At 39.9% G+C, this 17,581-nt stretch overlaps 1 protein-coding gene across 3 annotated transcripts in view; it reads right to left on the reverse strand.

Annotated features, from left to right (window-relative positions):
* LY75 (lymphocyte antigen 75) overlaps positions 1 to 17,581 on the reverse strand; it is a 155,090-nt gene that overhangs the window by 112,074 nt on the left and 25,435 nt on the right. For all 3 annotated transcript variants that reach the window (XM_062187232.1, XM_062187228.1, XM_062187225.1), the window contains exons 5-13: positions 16,522 to 16,632; positions 14,037 to 14,177; positions 11,276 to 11,467; positions 10,300 to 10,457; positions 8,524 to 8,634; positions 7,908 to 7,996; positions 7,613 to 7,782; positions 3,955 to 4,154; positions 1,718 to 1,860 (exon numbers count right to left, since the gene is read on the reverse strand). In XM_062187232.1, coding sequence (XP_062043216.1) covers positions 1,718 to 1,860; positions 3,955 to 4,154; positions 7,613 to 7,782; positions 7,908 to 7,996; positions 8,524 to 8,634; positions 10,300 to 10,457; positions 11,276 to 11,467; positions 14,037 to 14,177; positions 16,522 to 16,632 — 1,315 coding nt within the window. The remainder of the gene's footprint in view (positions 1 to 1,717; positions 1,861 to 3,954; positions 4,155 to 7,612; positions 7,783 to 7,907; positions 7,997 to 8,523; positions 8,635 to 10,299; positions 10,458 to 11,275; positions 11,468 to 14,036; positions 14,178 to 16,521; positions 16,633 to 17,581) is intronic.

Genomic DNA, 17,581 nt, shown 5'->3' on the forward strand with positions numbered 1-17,581 from the left:
AGAGAGAGAGAGAGAAAGGTCTTTTATCTGATGGTTCAATCCCTAATTGGCTGCAACAGCCTAACTGCACCGATCCGAAGTCAGGAGCTTCTTCTGGGTCTCCCATATGGGTGCAGGGGCCCAAGGACCTGGGCCATCTTCTACTGCCTCCCCAGGCCATAGCAGAGAGCTGGATCGGAAGAGGAGCAGCTGGGTCTCAAACCAGCCGACCATATGGGATGCCAACGCCTCAGGCCAGGGCGTTAACCCACTGCACCACAGCGCCGGCCCCTCCATATTGTCTTTAAGAACATCAGAAGATAGTTCAGGGAGCCTCCTTGCACCCTGACAGCAAAGTCTCAATGGCTGTCACTTCTCTAATTCTCTGATCACTTCCAACTTTCCGATTCTTACTGCCATTCCTCAATGTAGTATTTCACCAAAGCAGCTTTAAGACCTTTCAAGTTAGTTGTCCTGCATCTCCCTACTAATCCTCCCTGTCTATAGAAGTTCATGTAAAATGGAATTAAAACATAAGCTTACTTTGGAGCCAAAAAAATGACATTCATGCAGAGGAATCTTCATAAAGTTCATGGAAAATGTGTATTATGTGTGGATTTCCAATTTTTTTTTTTTTTGCACCAAAATGAACTCATCTTTTAATTCTATTTTACATGAACTTTTTGAAGCGTCTTTTGTAGTTCATCTTTATCTGCAGTTTCACTTCCATGGTCTCAGCGGTGAAGTGTGGTCTGAAAAAATTAAATGGAAAATCCCAGAGATTAACAGTTCCTAAATTTTAAACTATATGCCATTCTGAGTAGCATTTATCTTAGGCTGTCCTGCTCTGAAATGTAGCAGCTGATCTTCCGTCTGACATATCACGGAAAGGTCAACAGATGCCTGAGGCTGTATCGCAATGCCTAGGACAGTTCACCTCTGGTCACGTCATCACACAGGTGCTGAATCGATCATGTCATCACAAGAGGGGGAAGACAGTGTAAGATGAAGAGCATATTCACATCCCTGTTACTACAGTGTATTATTACAATGGTTCTGTTTTATTATGTTATTGTTGCTAACATACTACTGTGCCCCACTTATAAATAAAGCTTTATTACAGGTATATATATACACAGGAACAACTATTCTATATAGGCTTAAGTGCTACCACAGTTTCAGGTATCCACTGGGAGTCTTGGAATATATCCTGCACATAGAAGACTGCTTCCTGACTTGTGATCAAACTCCTTCCCTGGCAAGCAGGGACATTCCAATTCTGGATCTAAATTCCATTTATAGCTAAACTCATTTCTCCTTTACCATATTTGAACATTCTGGTCTCAGAACCTTTGCCTATGTTCCGTTTTCTCTGGTACTTTCTCCTAGTGTACCGTTAAACATATAATTTACTTTCCGAGAATCCACCTTTTTCATGGTATTCCCCTGATTACACTTCCCAGAAACGCTTCATCCCGCCTCTGAATTCCCAAGGCGCCTCCTTAACTACATTCTAGATTTTGGGTCCCACTCTTCTTATCCCCACCATTGGACCTTGTTGCACACAAAGGGTGGGGATGGTATCTCACTCTCCAGATCCTTCAGAGTCTTGCACATAAGAGCACATGAGGTTACACAATGCTAAGCACTGAAAGGCCTTCTAGATAACAAAAACTGTTCACTTTAAATATGTGGAGGACATCAATTAGCACAGAAGCTCTCATTCTAGAAGTATTACCTGAACTGGTCCATTAATAACTGAAGAAACTCAGTTATTTCATCCATATGGCTGAAGCTAGCGAGGTGTGCTCCCAGTGCCTGGCAGAATCTTTCAGCTTCTTCCCAGTTCCTCTTTCTCACAACTCTTTCTATATGGAATACCTGAACAAAATAAAATGTTATTTTGTTTTCTGATACAATCTGAAAGTATTCATAGTTTCCAAGACAATTACAGGGGCCAGTGCTGTGGTACAGTGGGTTAAAGCCCCAGTCTCCACTGCTGACAACCCATATGGGCGCAAATTGAGTCCCTGCTGCTCCACTTCCAATCCGGCTCTTTGCTATGGTCTAGGAAGGTAGTAGAAAATTTCCCAAGACCTTAAGCCCCTGCACCTGCGTGGGAAACCTGGATGGGTCTCCTGGCTTCGGATCAGCCCAGCTCCGACCATTGCGGCCATTTGGGAAGTGAACAAGTGGATGGAAGATCTTTCTCTCTCTCTCTCTCTCTATTTCTCCTTCTCTGTGTAACTCTGTCTTTCAAATAAATAAAATTAAATTAAAAAAGACAATTAGAGTTAAATGTGTGCATCCCTGAAATACATTCTTACAAGTGTAATAAGTGCATATGTGTACTGAGACACAGCTAATTCTTGCTTAAAATGTCAACTAAAGGCTGACACAGGTGCCAGCCACTGTTGTCACAGAGAAGACCTTCCTCAGCCAGGCTGGGTATTGCTCCAGCAAGATACCGTGTTTTCCCATGTTCCTAGGACTTGAAATGAACTAGGAGGGAAGACAATGCATATGAATATTTTGGGACAGTTCTGCACAATAATGTTCTAACAGTATGATTTTGAGTATATGCCACTGAGACCTACACAAGAACAGAACTACTTTCCGATAAAGAGAAAGAGCAATTTGCTCTGGTGTATGAACATTGACAGAAGGTAGCAAAACAAAACCTACTACTTTGGACTGTTTCTTTGGATTGTGATGATTAATTTTAAGCCAAAGGAACCACGGTGGTAAAACGGGAGGTGCAGGAAGAGAAGATGACATAACGGTAAGCTGATCACTGGTCCCAAGTCTTCAGTTCCTAGGATGTAATAATGTATAACTGTCCTGGCCTCCAGCTGGGTGGAATACACACCTTTATACCTCACTGTCCTGGCCTCCTGCTGGGTGAATACACACCTTTACACCTCACTATGGGGCTTGCGTAAGTGACCATGTGCCTTATGCTGTGACCAACAGCACAACAGTGGCTGTGAAGTGAACAGAGGTCTGAAACGGGGTTATGTGGCTGGATTTACCTTCTTGGGCTTCACTGATTTACTGTAAGAAAAACAAGCCTCTGATAGCAGCTACCCCCCAACTTCATCCCATGATTGAATGGCAACAGATCTCACGTCATGGCCTGGTGCCCAGCACAGCTGACCATTCAAGCCTGAACTAGATTAGTGAAACCCCAACTGACCTGCAGACTGTTGTCATTGCCATTGAATTTTGGGGTGGTATCTAATGGTTTGTGAGACTACCTGATGGATACAGATATGAAAATAAATTTTTTTGTTCTAAGAAGTGATAGAATTCTTAATCTGACAACAAGCATTAGAAGTGTCTGAGGGCTGGCGCCGTGGCTCAACAGGCTAATCCTCCGCCTTGCGGCTCCGGCAACCGGGTTCTGGTCCCGGTCAGGGCGCCGGATTCTGTCCCAGTTACCCCTCTTCCAGGCCAGCTCTCTGCTATGGCCCGGGAGTGCAGTGGAGGATGGCCCAAGTGCTTGGGCCCTGCACCTGCATGGGAGACCAGGAGAAGCACCTGGCTCCTGCCTTCGGATCAGCATGGTGCGCCGGCCGCAGCGTGCCGGCCGCGGCGGCCATTGGAGGGTGAACCAACGGCAAAAGGAAGACCTTTCTCTCTGTCTCTCTCTCTCACTGTCCACTCTGCCTGTCAAAAAACAAAAAAAGAAGAAGTGTCTGAGAGCTCCAAGATGAGTACCATCATGGCATGCCACTTATCGGACTTCCCAGAAGGAAATAACTCCGTTGTGGCTTTGGCTTCTGTTTCAGACAGTATTGTGCAGGGAGTAGGACTGAGCCACCTGCCACTTGAGGTTCATGCCCATTAAGACCCCTGGCTCCAACACTTTAGATTACAAATGTCTATGAGGAAGAACATAATCTGTACAAAGACAGAAATGAGGAGAGTAGAAAGTTAACTTTGCTGAAGTAGTGAATGACAAGGTTACTTTACCTTATAGCAAGAAAGACCGGAGGTGAGACTATGCCAGCCATCAGGACAGGGGTCGCTTGGCTTGGGAGCTATTTGCTCAGGTTCAACAGGTCCACTCATTTTCTTGCAAATTGAAAGTGCTCTGAAGTTTCTGCAGTCCTTCACCTCCCACTTTCCAAGAGACTTCCCAGTAGACATAGCTACACACCCACCTGGAGAAGCTGGGATTAAATTGGAAAGTTTAATTGGAAAGTTTAATAGAAAGAATGGGCCATCAAAGAAGGAGGTAACTTTCTCTGAAGGGAGGAGAGAACTTCCACTTTGACTATGACCTTGTCTAAATAAGATCGGAGTTGGCAAACTCAAGAGGCTTCCATAGCCTTGGCAACTCATGACTAGAGCCTAGGGAGATTACTGACGCCATAAACAAGAGTGTCAATTTGTTAAGTCAACAACAGGAGTCACTGTGTACTTACTTCTCATGTGGGATCTGTCCTTAATGTGTTGTCCAATGTGAAGTAATGCTATAACTAGTACTGAAACAGTATTTTACACTTTGTGTTTCTGTGTGGGTGCAAACTGATGAAATCTTTACCTAATATATCCTAAATTGATCTTCTGTATATAAAGATAATTGAAAATGAATCTTGATGTGAATGGGATGGGAGAGGGAATGGGAGATGGGAGGGGTGCGGGTGGGAGGGAAGTTATGGGGGGGGAAGAAGCCATTGTAATCCATAAACTGTACTTTGGAAATTTATATTTACTAAATAAAAGTTAAAAAAAATTAAATTTTTAAATTAAAGTTCAATCATGTTTTTACTTTGAGCCATGGCAGGCAGACAGAATATGCAACAAAATGGAGAAAAGGGAGAAAAAGAAATGTTATTCAGAATAATCATGATGATAATAAGGGTGAGTAATATACAAAAGCGTGTGCAACTTGTCAGAGACTATTCTAAAAGGATTCAATTAAATAATCCTTACAACAAGGATATAGGGTGGATTCTACTTTTGCAACTGAGGTACAATAAGTATTCAGTGACTTAAATCCATGTAGGCTGCTTCTTAGTATAGCATCCTAAGCCACTACACTCCTCAGGACAGGGGCTCAAGTCAGGTTAACAACTTTGAGAAGCTGTTAAAAGTAAACTTCAAGGCAAAACTCTTAGATTCAGACCCAAAGGTAGGGCTGGTACCATAAAGGCAGAAGGTGATATGTGGTAACACATACTTGTTTACTATTTATCTTATGATGCCTACAATTTTACTTATTCATACAACACTAAAAGGTGGTTTGTACCATCCAATCCTTTTTCCTGATGAAGACTGAGTGACCTGCCCATGCTCATACTTGGGGAGTGATGGAGTTGGGATTTGAACTAGAATTTGTTTTGTAAAAAAATCATGCTCCTTTTCCATTATGCCACACTGCCTGAAGTAGACAGGAGACAAGAAGAGTCACGCACAGTGGAAAATAATGAGAACAACTTCCACCCCACCAAATGCAGAAGCCATATGTCTTATGTGTGGACAGCAAGGAGAACAAGGGATGAGGGAAACTAAGGCCATGCTACCCTGGGTAGGCATGCTGTTGTTTCCCTTGTTCTGTGCTCCTATTCATGGCTTGCTTGCTCATGTAGCCCAAGTTGGCTGATGCTGGGAGTAATAATGGTAAAGACACTTCACTGGCAGTTGCCTGGATCACAGAACTGAAGTGGTAGCCACAGTTGCTACTTCCTCATCACCCCTCCAATCACTAAGGCTTATCCATAAAGCGTGTGACATTTACCCTAAGTTATCTGAATGACTATTAGAGAAATTTGTGTGATTTATCTATTAAAATATTTCTAATCTCAGATGAGATTTAACCAAGATTAGCATCTGTATTCTCTACTGCAAGTAAAAAGATAACTGTTACAATCCACACCACTCATGCCACGTGGTGATGACCATGTGTTACAAATTTTGTGGGCATTATTTCAAATATTGGGTTCAATTATGAGCTCACACACTCCAACTTATGTGTTCCAAAATATATTTTCGTGATTACATTAGCAAAGTATGCACAAAAATGTAAATAATTCAAAGGGGAGAAAAGTGTGATGCTTTATAACAGATGTCTTATTCAAAGCCAAACTCCTCTAAAAATTATTGGCTTGGAAATCAGAAAATCTTTTTTTTTTTTTTTTTTTTTTTTTTTTTTTTTTTTTTTTGACAGGCAGAGTGGACAGTGAGAGAGAGAGACAGAGAGAAAGGTCTTCCTTTTGCCGTTGGTTCACCCTCCAATGGCCGCCGCGGTAGCGCGCTGCGGCCGGCGCACCGCGCTGTTCCGATGGCAGGAGCCAGGTGCTTCTCCTGGTCTCCCATGGGGTGCAGGACCCAAGGACTTGGGCCATCCTCCACTGCACTCCCTAGCCACAGCAGAGAGCTGGCCTGGAAGAGGGGCAACCGGGACAGGATCGGTGCCCCGACCGGGACTAGAACCCGGTGTGCCGGCGCCGCAAGGCGGAGGATTAGCCTGTTGAGCCACGGCGCCGGCAGAAAATCTTGATTTTACTAATTAAATAAACAGATGACCTTTGTTAAGTAAATCACAGTTCCAAACTTCCATTTTCCCAACCCCAAAATTGGAAGGGACTTTTGATAACCTTTCTGGCCAAAATGTTCTGATTTTAAGAATGGGCCATCAAAGGAGGAGGTACCTTTCTCTGAAGGAAGGACAGAACTTCCACTTTGACCATGACCTTGTCTAAATAAGATCGGAGTTGGCAAACTCAAGAGGCTTCCATAGCCTTGGCAACTCATGACAAGAGTCTGGGGTGATTACTGACGCCATAAATGAGAGTGTCAATTGTTAAATCAACAACAGGAGTCACTGTGTACTTATCCCCATGTACGATCTCTGTCCTTAATGTGTTGTACTATGTGAATTAATGGTATAACTAGTGCTCAAACAATACTTTATACTTTGTGTGTCTGTGTGGGTGAAAACTATTGAAATCTTTACTTAGTATATACTAAATTGATCTCCTGTATATAAAGATAATTGAAAATGAATCTTGATGTGAATGGGATGGGAGAGGGAATGGGAGATGGGATGGTTGTGGTGGAAGGGAGGTTATAGGGGGAAAAAGCTGCTGTAATCCAAAAGTTGTACTTTGAAAATTTATATTTATTAAATAAAAGTTTTAAAAAATGTTCTGATTCTACAGACAATCATGGCTGATGCTTTGGGATTTTTGGAGACAGATGAACTAACTTTTAGATTAAACACTATCTTTAATATGTTGCTTAATTATTAACCATCGAGAAGACAAGAAACATACTTAATTTTGGAAAAAGAAGATAAGCAGTGAGTTGAATATGTAAAGTGAAACACAAAAAGCTGCTAGATTCTGTTTGAGACATACGTATCAAGAGGAAAAAACCCATACTGGTGATTCTAGCTCTATGCTGTTAGATGGTAGCTTTGGGGAATGAGTTTTCCAACTTCTTTCATGGATTATTCCCAAGGATTTAGTAGGAAAGACATTGCCTCTGATTCTACCTTTGGTTGCAAAGAGAGAGATCCTTGAAGATCATTTCCTACATATTTTAAAAGTGAAGAACACCTTTGGGAAAGATGCTGCATTCACTAGCCACTCCATTCTGCTACACGAAAGGCCAAGACACTCACCCGGCTCAAGAAAATTCCAGTTGGAAAATGTTACAGCCTGCTTTATTCCACCAACAGTTGCCCAACTATACTCTCCATGTGAATCTACATCTGTCAGGCCAGTCCAGAAGTATTTTGTTAGAGATTTATCATACTTCTTCATCATGTCATTTAGAAATTCTTGCTCAAAACTACAAAAGAAGCATCAAATGTACAAATGTTTTCCAATGTTTGGATTAATTTGAAGATATACTTTTTTCTAAGGAAAATTATTTCACAAAAGAGCTGAGAGTTAAGAATGCACTAATAGTCACACCTGCTGGTGATAGTCAGATTGCAGTTCTTTCCAAAGGGGACCTCATCGCTGTAAATCTTGTAACAGGCTTCTCCATGTCTCTTCCAGCCCTAAATCCGAGAAGAGATGCTGTCACAATGCTTTCCAGACTTGATGACGTTCCTCTCTGACAAGCAAGTCTCTGTTATACTGATGACATCTTACAACTTGTGGAAATTGAGGCTATGACCAGTGAACTCATACATGTGATAAGCGTGGCAAACTCCACCTCCCACCCTGATCACATGTGTGGACTCACAGAGGATGAATTAAAGACAATTAAATTAGTGCCTGGCTCATCATAAAAGTATGTAAGCTAAGTTATTTTTGAACAGTAATAGTAGGGGAAGTAAAAAATCAGCATCATAGATAGTAATCATATTTATTTGTATAAAAATTCATGAAAAAATTGACATTTTCTTCTGCAAGTATGAAAATATTTTATGATTCACTGCCTTCTGGTTTGCTGTCATGTAAATGAACAATAGGTAGTGATTTCTTCTATTTCACAGGTCTAAGTTGTTTAAGTCTCAACTATCATTTCTAACCAAGAAGGTGCACTATAGCTTAGGATATTTTACACAGTGAGTTTACATACCTCATCTGGAGGACATAGCTTGTCAGACTTGGGATCACTTATTATTTCTCCTTTTTTCTTGCATACATATTTAAGTTTCTTTTCACAAGATTGGACTTTCCACTGACCTAGCTTTTAAAAGAGACAAACATATTTGCTCACAAAAGAAATTATTTGCCATACATTTAGAACTGAATTCACAAAAACTATGAGAAAGGTCTGGGGTTGGGGGAGAGCTGGGAAGAAGGAGAGGAAGAGAACGTAGTGAATAACTGGTTGTGAGAAAACACTCTCAGAAAATGCAAACAGGCCTGCATGGTTGTGTTTCATAGCCTGTTATCTCAGCATCACCTGAAGGTCACACTGTGGATGAATTTCATTTTTCTTGTAAGACCAACAATAAAATCAACATAGGACTCTGGGTAAAGACATTGAAGGAAGAACTCAGCCAGTATGCCAATCTTCCATATGACATGACCAGTTTAAAACTATTGGAAGTCAACTCCCTCCTTGGCTTGGTTTCCTCATATGTAAAGTGATGATGGTAGAACAGCTGTGCTCCATGAATTCTAGACCACAATTTTCTTTCAACTCTACCTCAGCCAAGACTTGAACGTTTTCTTTCAAATATGCTGCTTAACATTAATTTTGCTTATCTGGCTGAATCACTGTGCTTTCTACCAGTTAAATTTAAGTAAATAAGGCATGAGAAGGGGCAGTTCTGAGCACTAGGATGCTGTTTAGGTATGGCATTAGTTCACTCTTCCCCATAGCACCTAATTTCCATTCTGATACTCTTTTTAAAAAAGCATTTTGCACATTCTTTTAAATACAGCACCAATGTGATACCTTTCTAAACACATCTTTATCATGGAAATTCTTCTAAATACATATGCTGTGTATTGCTCCCACTTGTGTCTTTTCAGATGGCTGGGTGACACAGTCACCCACACAACCAATTAAGAGACAACTGCCCACAGGAGACTGATACAAATAAAACACAGAAGGACATGTGCCCAACCTGATCAAGATACTGCCTATATTTTGGTTTTAAAATATGTTCAATAAATGTTTAGGCATTTTGAACAAATTCAGATCTAATTTTAAACACACTTTTTTCACTTCTCATAGTAGGATTAATATAAACTTGATCTAAACATAAATTCATAAAGATTTTTTTGAAAAAATTTATGTGAAGAGCAGAGTTACAGAAAGACAGAAACAGAGACAGAGACAAAGGCATCTTTCATGAACTGGTTCACTCCCAAATGGCCACAAAGACCGGGGGTGGGCCAGGGCCAGGTCAAAGCCAGAAGCCAGGAACCCAGCTGCTCTCCCAGACACATTAGCAGGGCACTAGATGAGAAGTAGAGAGAAGCTGGAATTTGAACTAGTGCTTATATGGGATGCTGGCATTGCAGGCAACTACTTAACCTGCTGTGCCACAAAGCCAGCCCCGTAAAATGGGATTTTTTTTTTTTAGGTTAGATTATGGCTACATACAAATATCACACCAATGGTAGGAAGCAGGATGGAGACCTTGGTCCTATGAGAAAACAGGTTATTAGGACCAGTTTGGCACAAGGGTCTGAGTTCTAAAGGGATTCTCTGCGCTCAGGCAGGAAGCAGATTATTTAGTAACTGCTGTAATTTACTTTTTTTTTTTTCAGAAGATGCCATAAAGATCATATACAAGGTTCTTAATATTCTTTCCTTGTTCATATACAAATATCCCAATCGAAGTATTATCATTAGGTGTTACAATAAGAATAGAAATAAACCAGGGAGGTTTCCTACCTTTCCTAAATAGGAAACACAATTGGGAGTCTTATTGTAGGGAACATTTGGCTCATTCTCATCCCAATATGTTAGAGTCACGTCACTGCCATCTGACCACTGAAACAAAGTTGGCATGTTTATGTTCTTCAGGCCTGTCCATATTTCTTCTTTGGCATCTGAAAGAAAAATGTCCCATTTGTTTAGTTTTACTTAGTGACACACTAAGTACATTTTTACATTCTGATGTAGTTTTAAAAGCCTTTAAGGTATTCTTAATTAGCCTATTAAAATGTTGATAAAGCAGGCAGGTTGTGTGGTGAAGGCCTTTCAAGTCACTTATGCAAACAGAGTATACAGCTATAGCAGTTACACTATGGTTTGTAGAGTGGTGTTCTTGATATCTAGTGTAAATTAACTTGGCTTTAAAGGAATTAGGGAATTCTATGAATACAACTGTAGATGTTCCAATTAGAACAGAAATACAATCCACTGCTGCCTTCACAAATGAAACGTTAGCACCATGGCAGCACAGAATAGGCACTTACTATTATTAGTGAATCCAAGGAATAGGTCGTAATACTGTCGTCTAGTATATTTTGGTTTACCAGTCTTTAGCTTCCAAATAATTAGAAAAGTAAAATCATCACTGAGGCTTTTGGAGGAACTTAAAGAACTTAGTTTATGAGAACAGGGAGATTATTTGATCATTGCTTGTACTGCCAATACAGAACAATGTCAATAGCCACTGGGCATATGTGGCTACTTAAACCCAAATGTAAATTAATTAAAACCACATAAAGTGACAGTCTAGTGCCTCAGTTGCCCTAGCTACATTTCAATTGCACATGTAGCTGGTGAACAGTTCCAGCACCACAGAAACTCCTAAGGGACAGTGCTGATTTTTGGATCAAATTTCAATTCCACCAAGAGTCTGAAAATAGGCCCATTTTACAATATCTTAAGCCTCATATAGAGTATAAATTTTAAAACTTACCTCCATGATGGAGCTTTGTGACAACCACCTCCACATCTGCTAAAGAATGAATGCTCAGGAGGTCACTACTGGAGGCTTTGCATTCCGTATGCGCATTGTCCCAGGAGTCACTGTCATTCACCAGCAGATAGCAAAATCCATTATTTGGCAGCCAGTCTGCATCACAGCGGGTATCTGAATATGTCCAAACATCTGCCAGAAAAGCGGCTATTTATACTCCAGTAAAGATATATTTACTTTGAATCAATAACACTGCAAATTTTTCTTTCTTGAATCATAAGCCTGCTGGAACACTGGGGGATGGGCTACCAGATACAACAGCGACATCAATCTATGTAGTCCCTCCTGCATACATGGCATCATAAGAATCCTGCAGAGATTCAGATACTGATGTGACTTTAATGGGATGCAAATGTGCTGCACAGCTGGGCACAGACACCATGTAGGGAGAGATTGCCCCTGGTCCTAACAGAGAAAAGGAAGGTGTAGAGTGAACCAGCTGCTGACAAATCTTTTCCTGGGCATCCAATTTGTTAGGTTCCCCTCCAGTCTCTGCCTTTGAGAAGATTATGAGGCCAACCCTCTTGTTCCATGGTGAGCTTAGCAAGGAGATGCGCACTAATGCCTACTATTGAGCAAATGACAGGCAGAGATTTAAGGAACAAAATAGACATTTATACAATCACACCCAAGAGATGGCAGCTCAGAGGGAAAGGACCAAAAGGCATCTGGGATTCCTCTTCATGCCCTCTTGCTATACCTACAGACATCATAGGACTAGATTCTTCATCTTGACCATGATGAACACAACGGGAAGGTCCAATCTTTCTAGTCTACAGGAAGGGTCAGGCGTAAAACCATACAACACACTTCTACTTTTGTTAACAAACCAGAAAGTGGTTTAGTTATTCATTGGCTCAGAATCAGCTGGATAGTTCATTGTATGAAAACAAACACAAATTCTTAAAGATTTGGGAAGTTTGTTTTTTACTAAAGGATAAAATCCAGGTTCACAACTGCAAGATAACTCAATTAACTTTAAAGCTCTGAAATAATATTTTTTATTACTGACGTATTTTACAAGTATGATAAAGGAACAGAGGGAAAATCACACATAATCAAACTTAATCATTTTCAAATTCTAGTCCTTATCTCTAGGATACATATTTTCACAAGATTAAAATGATAAGTAGGCATATCATTTTGTTCTGTTCTTTGTATTTTCCTGCTGGCACAGTTATTTTAATAAATGCATATTATTCAATCATTTGGAAACATCATGATTTACTTAATAATCACTACTGTGAGATATATACTTAATCTTTCAGTAGTCACTCTATTTTATTTTCATTTGTGCTGTCTCTTATGTTATGACTTTTGTTGTATGGATTAAATTAGGTTTGAATTAACTTGGAAGATAAATGTTTCCTTCCTCCATTATTTTAAAACATCCTTCTACATTTTTTATTACATACAACTATTTTTTTTTCTTTAAAAGTTGCTTTATGCTCCTTTTTTGGATTATAAGAAATTTGGATGCTTTATTCTCTTTCTCTATAGTTCTTTAGAGCAGGACATTTAGATTCACCTATTTCACTCTCAGTTTCTCATTCCATGGAGATTCACTGGAATCCCAGGTATACATCAGGCTCTGTCCTTGACAGTCTGAGTCCTGTTCTTCTCTATTCTTGCAAAAACTCCTCAAACTTCTCTGCTCCTCAAAAACGTCAGCTCTGCTTGTGCTCTCACCTCCAAGCTCTTGGGAAAAGCCTCCTCCTTGTCCATACAATGTTCTGCACTTCTTTTCTACCTAATTGTTCAACTTAAAGACCTAAAGAACCAGCCTGACAAGGAAGGGTGCAGAATAGCCAGGTGTTGTGTGTGTGTGTTGGGGGGGAGCCTGGGAATACATTTGCATCCACAGTTTTCAAATCATCACAGAGTCGTACAGTATGTATAGCCCTATTCCTATAGCAGTGGTTCTCAGACATGAACCTGTATCAGAAAACACAGATTGCTTTGTGAAACACAGATCTTTAGACCCATTCCTGGAGTTCAGGATACAGGAAATCTGAGTAGGTCTTGAGCATTTACATTTCTTTTCTTTTTTTTTTTTTTAAATTATCTAAGGTATACAAATGTCATGTATTTCCTATATACAGATTCAGGAACATAGTGATACTTTCCACCCTACCCTCCCTCCTGCCCATTCTCCCACCTTTTTTCCTCTTCTCTCTCCTATTCTCACTCTTAATTTTACAAAGATCGATTTTCAGTTAACTTTATACTCATAAGGTTAATCTTACACTAAGTAAAGAGTTCAACAGATAGTAAGAAGAAAAATAAAACACTGTTCTTCAACAGTGGAGACAAGGGCTGTGAACAATCATTGAATTTCAAAATGAGAGAATCTGCATTTCTATAGGCATAGGTGCTGCTGTGCTCTGTGGATCACACATTGAAAACAACTACTTTAGAGGAAAAAGAGATACCAGTGAATAGAAATGTATTTCTTATCTAGAACATCTCTGCCTTCTTATGACATATATGCATTTTTTACCTAATATTTTCAGTGTCTCAGCCAAAGGTTTATTTGGGTGAAGTTGTTAATACCTTGTCCCGGGGTCAACAATTTAAGACTGTTCTACACTGGTAATATCAGGTAAAGGAAAGATGGGAATAGACATTCGAAACAGATTGACTTGACTTCAGAACACTGTGAATTTAATTAAGATTTATCTGTTTGTTATGAGAAAGATACCTGTTAACTCCGTGGTGTTATTCAATGGTTTCTTGCAGACGTAGGGTAGTAGAACCTCACAGGAATAACTCTGCCATAGACCGGACTCAGCATCCATTTTCACACAGCTTGACCCACCTAATGTAGGTGCACTGGGCTTGTCTTAAGAGGAAGGATTTTCAGTTTGAAGAACAAGGTTAGGACCAGGTTGGTATTTACAAAAAATAATTCAGATTCATAATTCTGCTTTGATGGGAACTCAAAGTATAGTTTAAACTTTTAAGTAAGTTGAAATGCAAAGCCTTATAGACAACAATGTGCTTAAATTCTTCTAAAAATACAGGATATTGGGAGGGCACTATGATATACTCATATTGTAGTTAATTTAAACAACAAAAAACAAACCTCTGCCCCAGACAACATCCATGTCATATCCTGTGATAAGAAGCCATTAATCTGATACTCTATACAGTAAAATAATTAATTATTCTAAAATGCCATTAAGGATTTAAAGATTAAATTAACTTGAAAGATCCTATTCACTGAAATATTAGAGTAATAATTTATCAATGAAGAAATTTAATTAACTAAAATTACTAACGAGTATTTTATTGAACACAACTTGTTTTTCCTCTATGTGTACAGAATATTTTTGTACTGAAGTTAATGTTAACTTTTAGGTTCTACATCTGTCCGAAGCATAAGGTTTTATTTTTTAAAAGGTACCTAATCCCTTCTTTTAGCGAAAAATTCATTTATTTAAGTAGAAATTTTGTTTTATTCACCATCAGATCTACTTTGAGGTATTTATTTGTGTAAGAAAATAAAACCCTTATGTTGTCAGTAATTTGGGGGTGATACAGTGGGGAGACCTTGGAGTTTGAGAATGTGGAAATGTGTCTGCATTAGGATTAAGCAGCAGATGAGACACGCCATGGGCAAATCATAGGTGTGTCAAGTCTCCTACAGGACAGGCTGGCTCCTGGCCAAGCAGTGGGGCTCGTTCTGTTCTTAGCTGAAAGTGCAAGGTTGCTCTAACGGTCAGGGACAAATGATCAGTTGCCTTTGGAATGCTTCAGGTGGCTGTAACCATAGCAAAATTAAGGACGACTTAAGAAAACATTCTTTTGAGAAATAACCACAAGAATAGTTGTCAAGACTTGAAGCTGGGCTGGTGCTTTGGTGCAGCATGTTAAAGCCCTGGCCTGAAGGGCCGGCAACCCATATGGGCATGTTTCTAGTCCTGGCTGCTCCTCTTCTGATCCTGCTCTCTGCTGTGGCCTGGGAAAGCCGTAGAAGATGGCCCAAGACTTTGGGCCCCTGCACCCGTACAGGAGACCTGGAGGAAGCTACTGGCTCCTGGCTTCAGATTGGCACAGCTCTGGCTATTGCAGCCATCTGTGGAGTGAACCAGTGGATCGAAGACCTCTCTCTCTCTCTCTCTCTACCTCTGTAACTGTCTTTCAAATAAATAAAATAAATCCATAAAAAAAAGACTTGTGCCAGGGGATTCCAATACAATTCCATCAAGGTGGCATGTACCAATGCCATCTCACTAGTCCAAGTGATCGATTTCAGTTCACAATTGATCACACTGATAGGTCTAAGAGTCAAAGGGATCACACAAACAAGACTAGTGTCTGCTAATACTAACTGATAGAATCAAAAAGGGAGAGAACGATCCAACATGGGAAGCGGGAGACACAGCAGACTCATAGAATGGCAAATGTCCTAAATAGCACTCTGCCCTCAGAATCAGCCCTTAAGGCATTTGGATCTGGCTCAAGAGCCCATGAGAGTATTTTAGGCATGGAAAGCCAAGACACTCTGGGAAAAAAAAAAGAAGAAGAAGAAGAAGACCTAAATGAAAGATCTCTGTGAGTGAGATCCCAGTGGAAAGAATAGGGCCATCAAAGAAGGAGGTACCTTTCACTGAAGGGAGGAGAGAACTTCCACTTTGACTATGACCCTGTTGGAATAAGATCGAAGTCGGTGAACCCAAAAGGCTTCCATAGCCTTGGCAACTCATGACTAGAGCCTAGGGAGATTACTGACGCCATAAACAAGAGTGTCAAATTGCTAAGTCAACAACAGGAGTCATTGTGTACTTACTTCTCATGTGGGATCTGTCCTTAATGTGTTGTCCAATGTGAAGTAATGCTATAACTAGTACTGAAACAGTATTTTACACTTTGTGTTTCTGTGTGGGTGCAAACTGATGAAATCTTTACTTAATATATACTAAATTGGTTTTCTGTATATAAAGAGTATTGAAAATGAATCTTGATGTGAATGGAATGGGAGAGGGAGCGGAAGATGGGGGGGTGCCAGTGGGAGGAAAATTATGGGGGGGCCAGCCATTGTAATCCATAAACTGTACTTTGGAAATTTATATTTACTAAATAAAAAAAAAGACTTGAAGCTTTTATAAACTCTCAGTAAGTGGGAGGTTTTGTTTTTTGAAACATTTGCTCTGTGCAAAATAGGTGGGAAAAGAAGCAGTTACCTGGGTCCCAGTTGAGGAAGTTTAATGGCTTGTGGTCTGACCATTCCCAGCCTCTAGAAGAGTACAGCTGATTTAAACCAATCCAGAAAACTCTAGCAATGTCTTCTTTTTCTGGAAAAATCACATAATTTAAAAAATGACAAAATTATCTGTTACTATCTAAATCAAACCTAGATTTCTACCAAAAGCAAAAACATGAAGGGCTTGATTTTAAGGCAGGAGCTCATTTGGCAACTGTCTATGCAACACAGGCAGCTGATGTTGATGGACATCAAACTTCAGACTATGGAGAATCCCTAAGGCTGATAAGTTAATTCAATTCTACTTTCCTACTGGCTTGTCCAATTTCTTTTCTTCTAAGCCAAGAATACAGTGAAGTTCTTTCACTATTTTTAACCTCTTATACTGATCTTGAAGACTTAGCAAAATTAGTTCCCAATGTATATGTATAGATTTTGAAGACCTGATTATATGACAGACTGATAGTTTAAATTCGTAAAGCACATATTATCTGTCAGGTACTAGAGATATAAAAACCAAAATGACAAAGTCCCTGTCCTTAGGAGAATGTCAATGTAATAGAAACAGATACAGATCCCTGAATGGTACAGTATTTTTGGTACTGGGTCAGAAAAATGTATAGGAGCTGGTTTTTGTAGGCAAGGGAATATGTGGCTCTAGGGTCCAAAGGAACATTTAGGCTAAAAACAAAAAAATGAGGCTCCCCTCCCCTGGCACACATAAATACAAGTGCTACAGTGGAGATGGATCATTCCAATTTATTATTTGACAACCAGATTCCATCAGCAAAAAAGAGATGGGAAGATAGAAAAGCAGAAATAATTTAAATAGCAAGACCAATTGCCAATATGTCACTCAATGTGCATATGCCCACAAAAAACAGATGCAATCATGCTTGTAAAGGTCCATGTATATTGGAAAAATAATGAAAAAAATGTGCAAATGATTCTAAGAAATGTCAACACTTTTAAAGCAAGTCAACAGCAATCTACAGGAACCTGGAAGACCTCATCAACACAAAGGGAGAATTAAAAAATTA

The sequence above is a fragment of the Lepus europaeus genome, chromosome 1 (assembly GCF_033115175.1).
Source record: "Lepus europaeus isolate LE1 chromosome 1, mLepTim1.pri, whole genome shotgun sequence".
Lineage (NCBI taxonomy): Eukaryota > Metazoa > Chordata > Mammalia > Lagomorpha > Leporidae > Lepus > Lepus europaeus.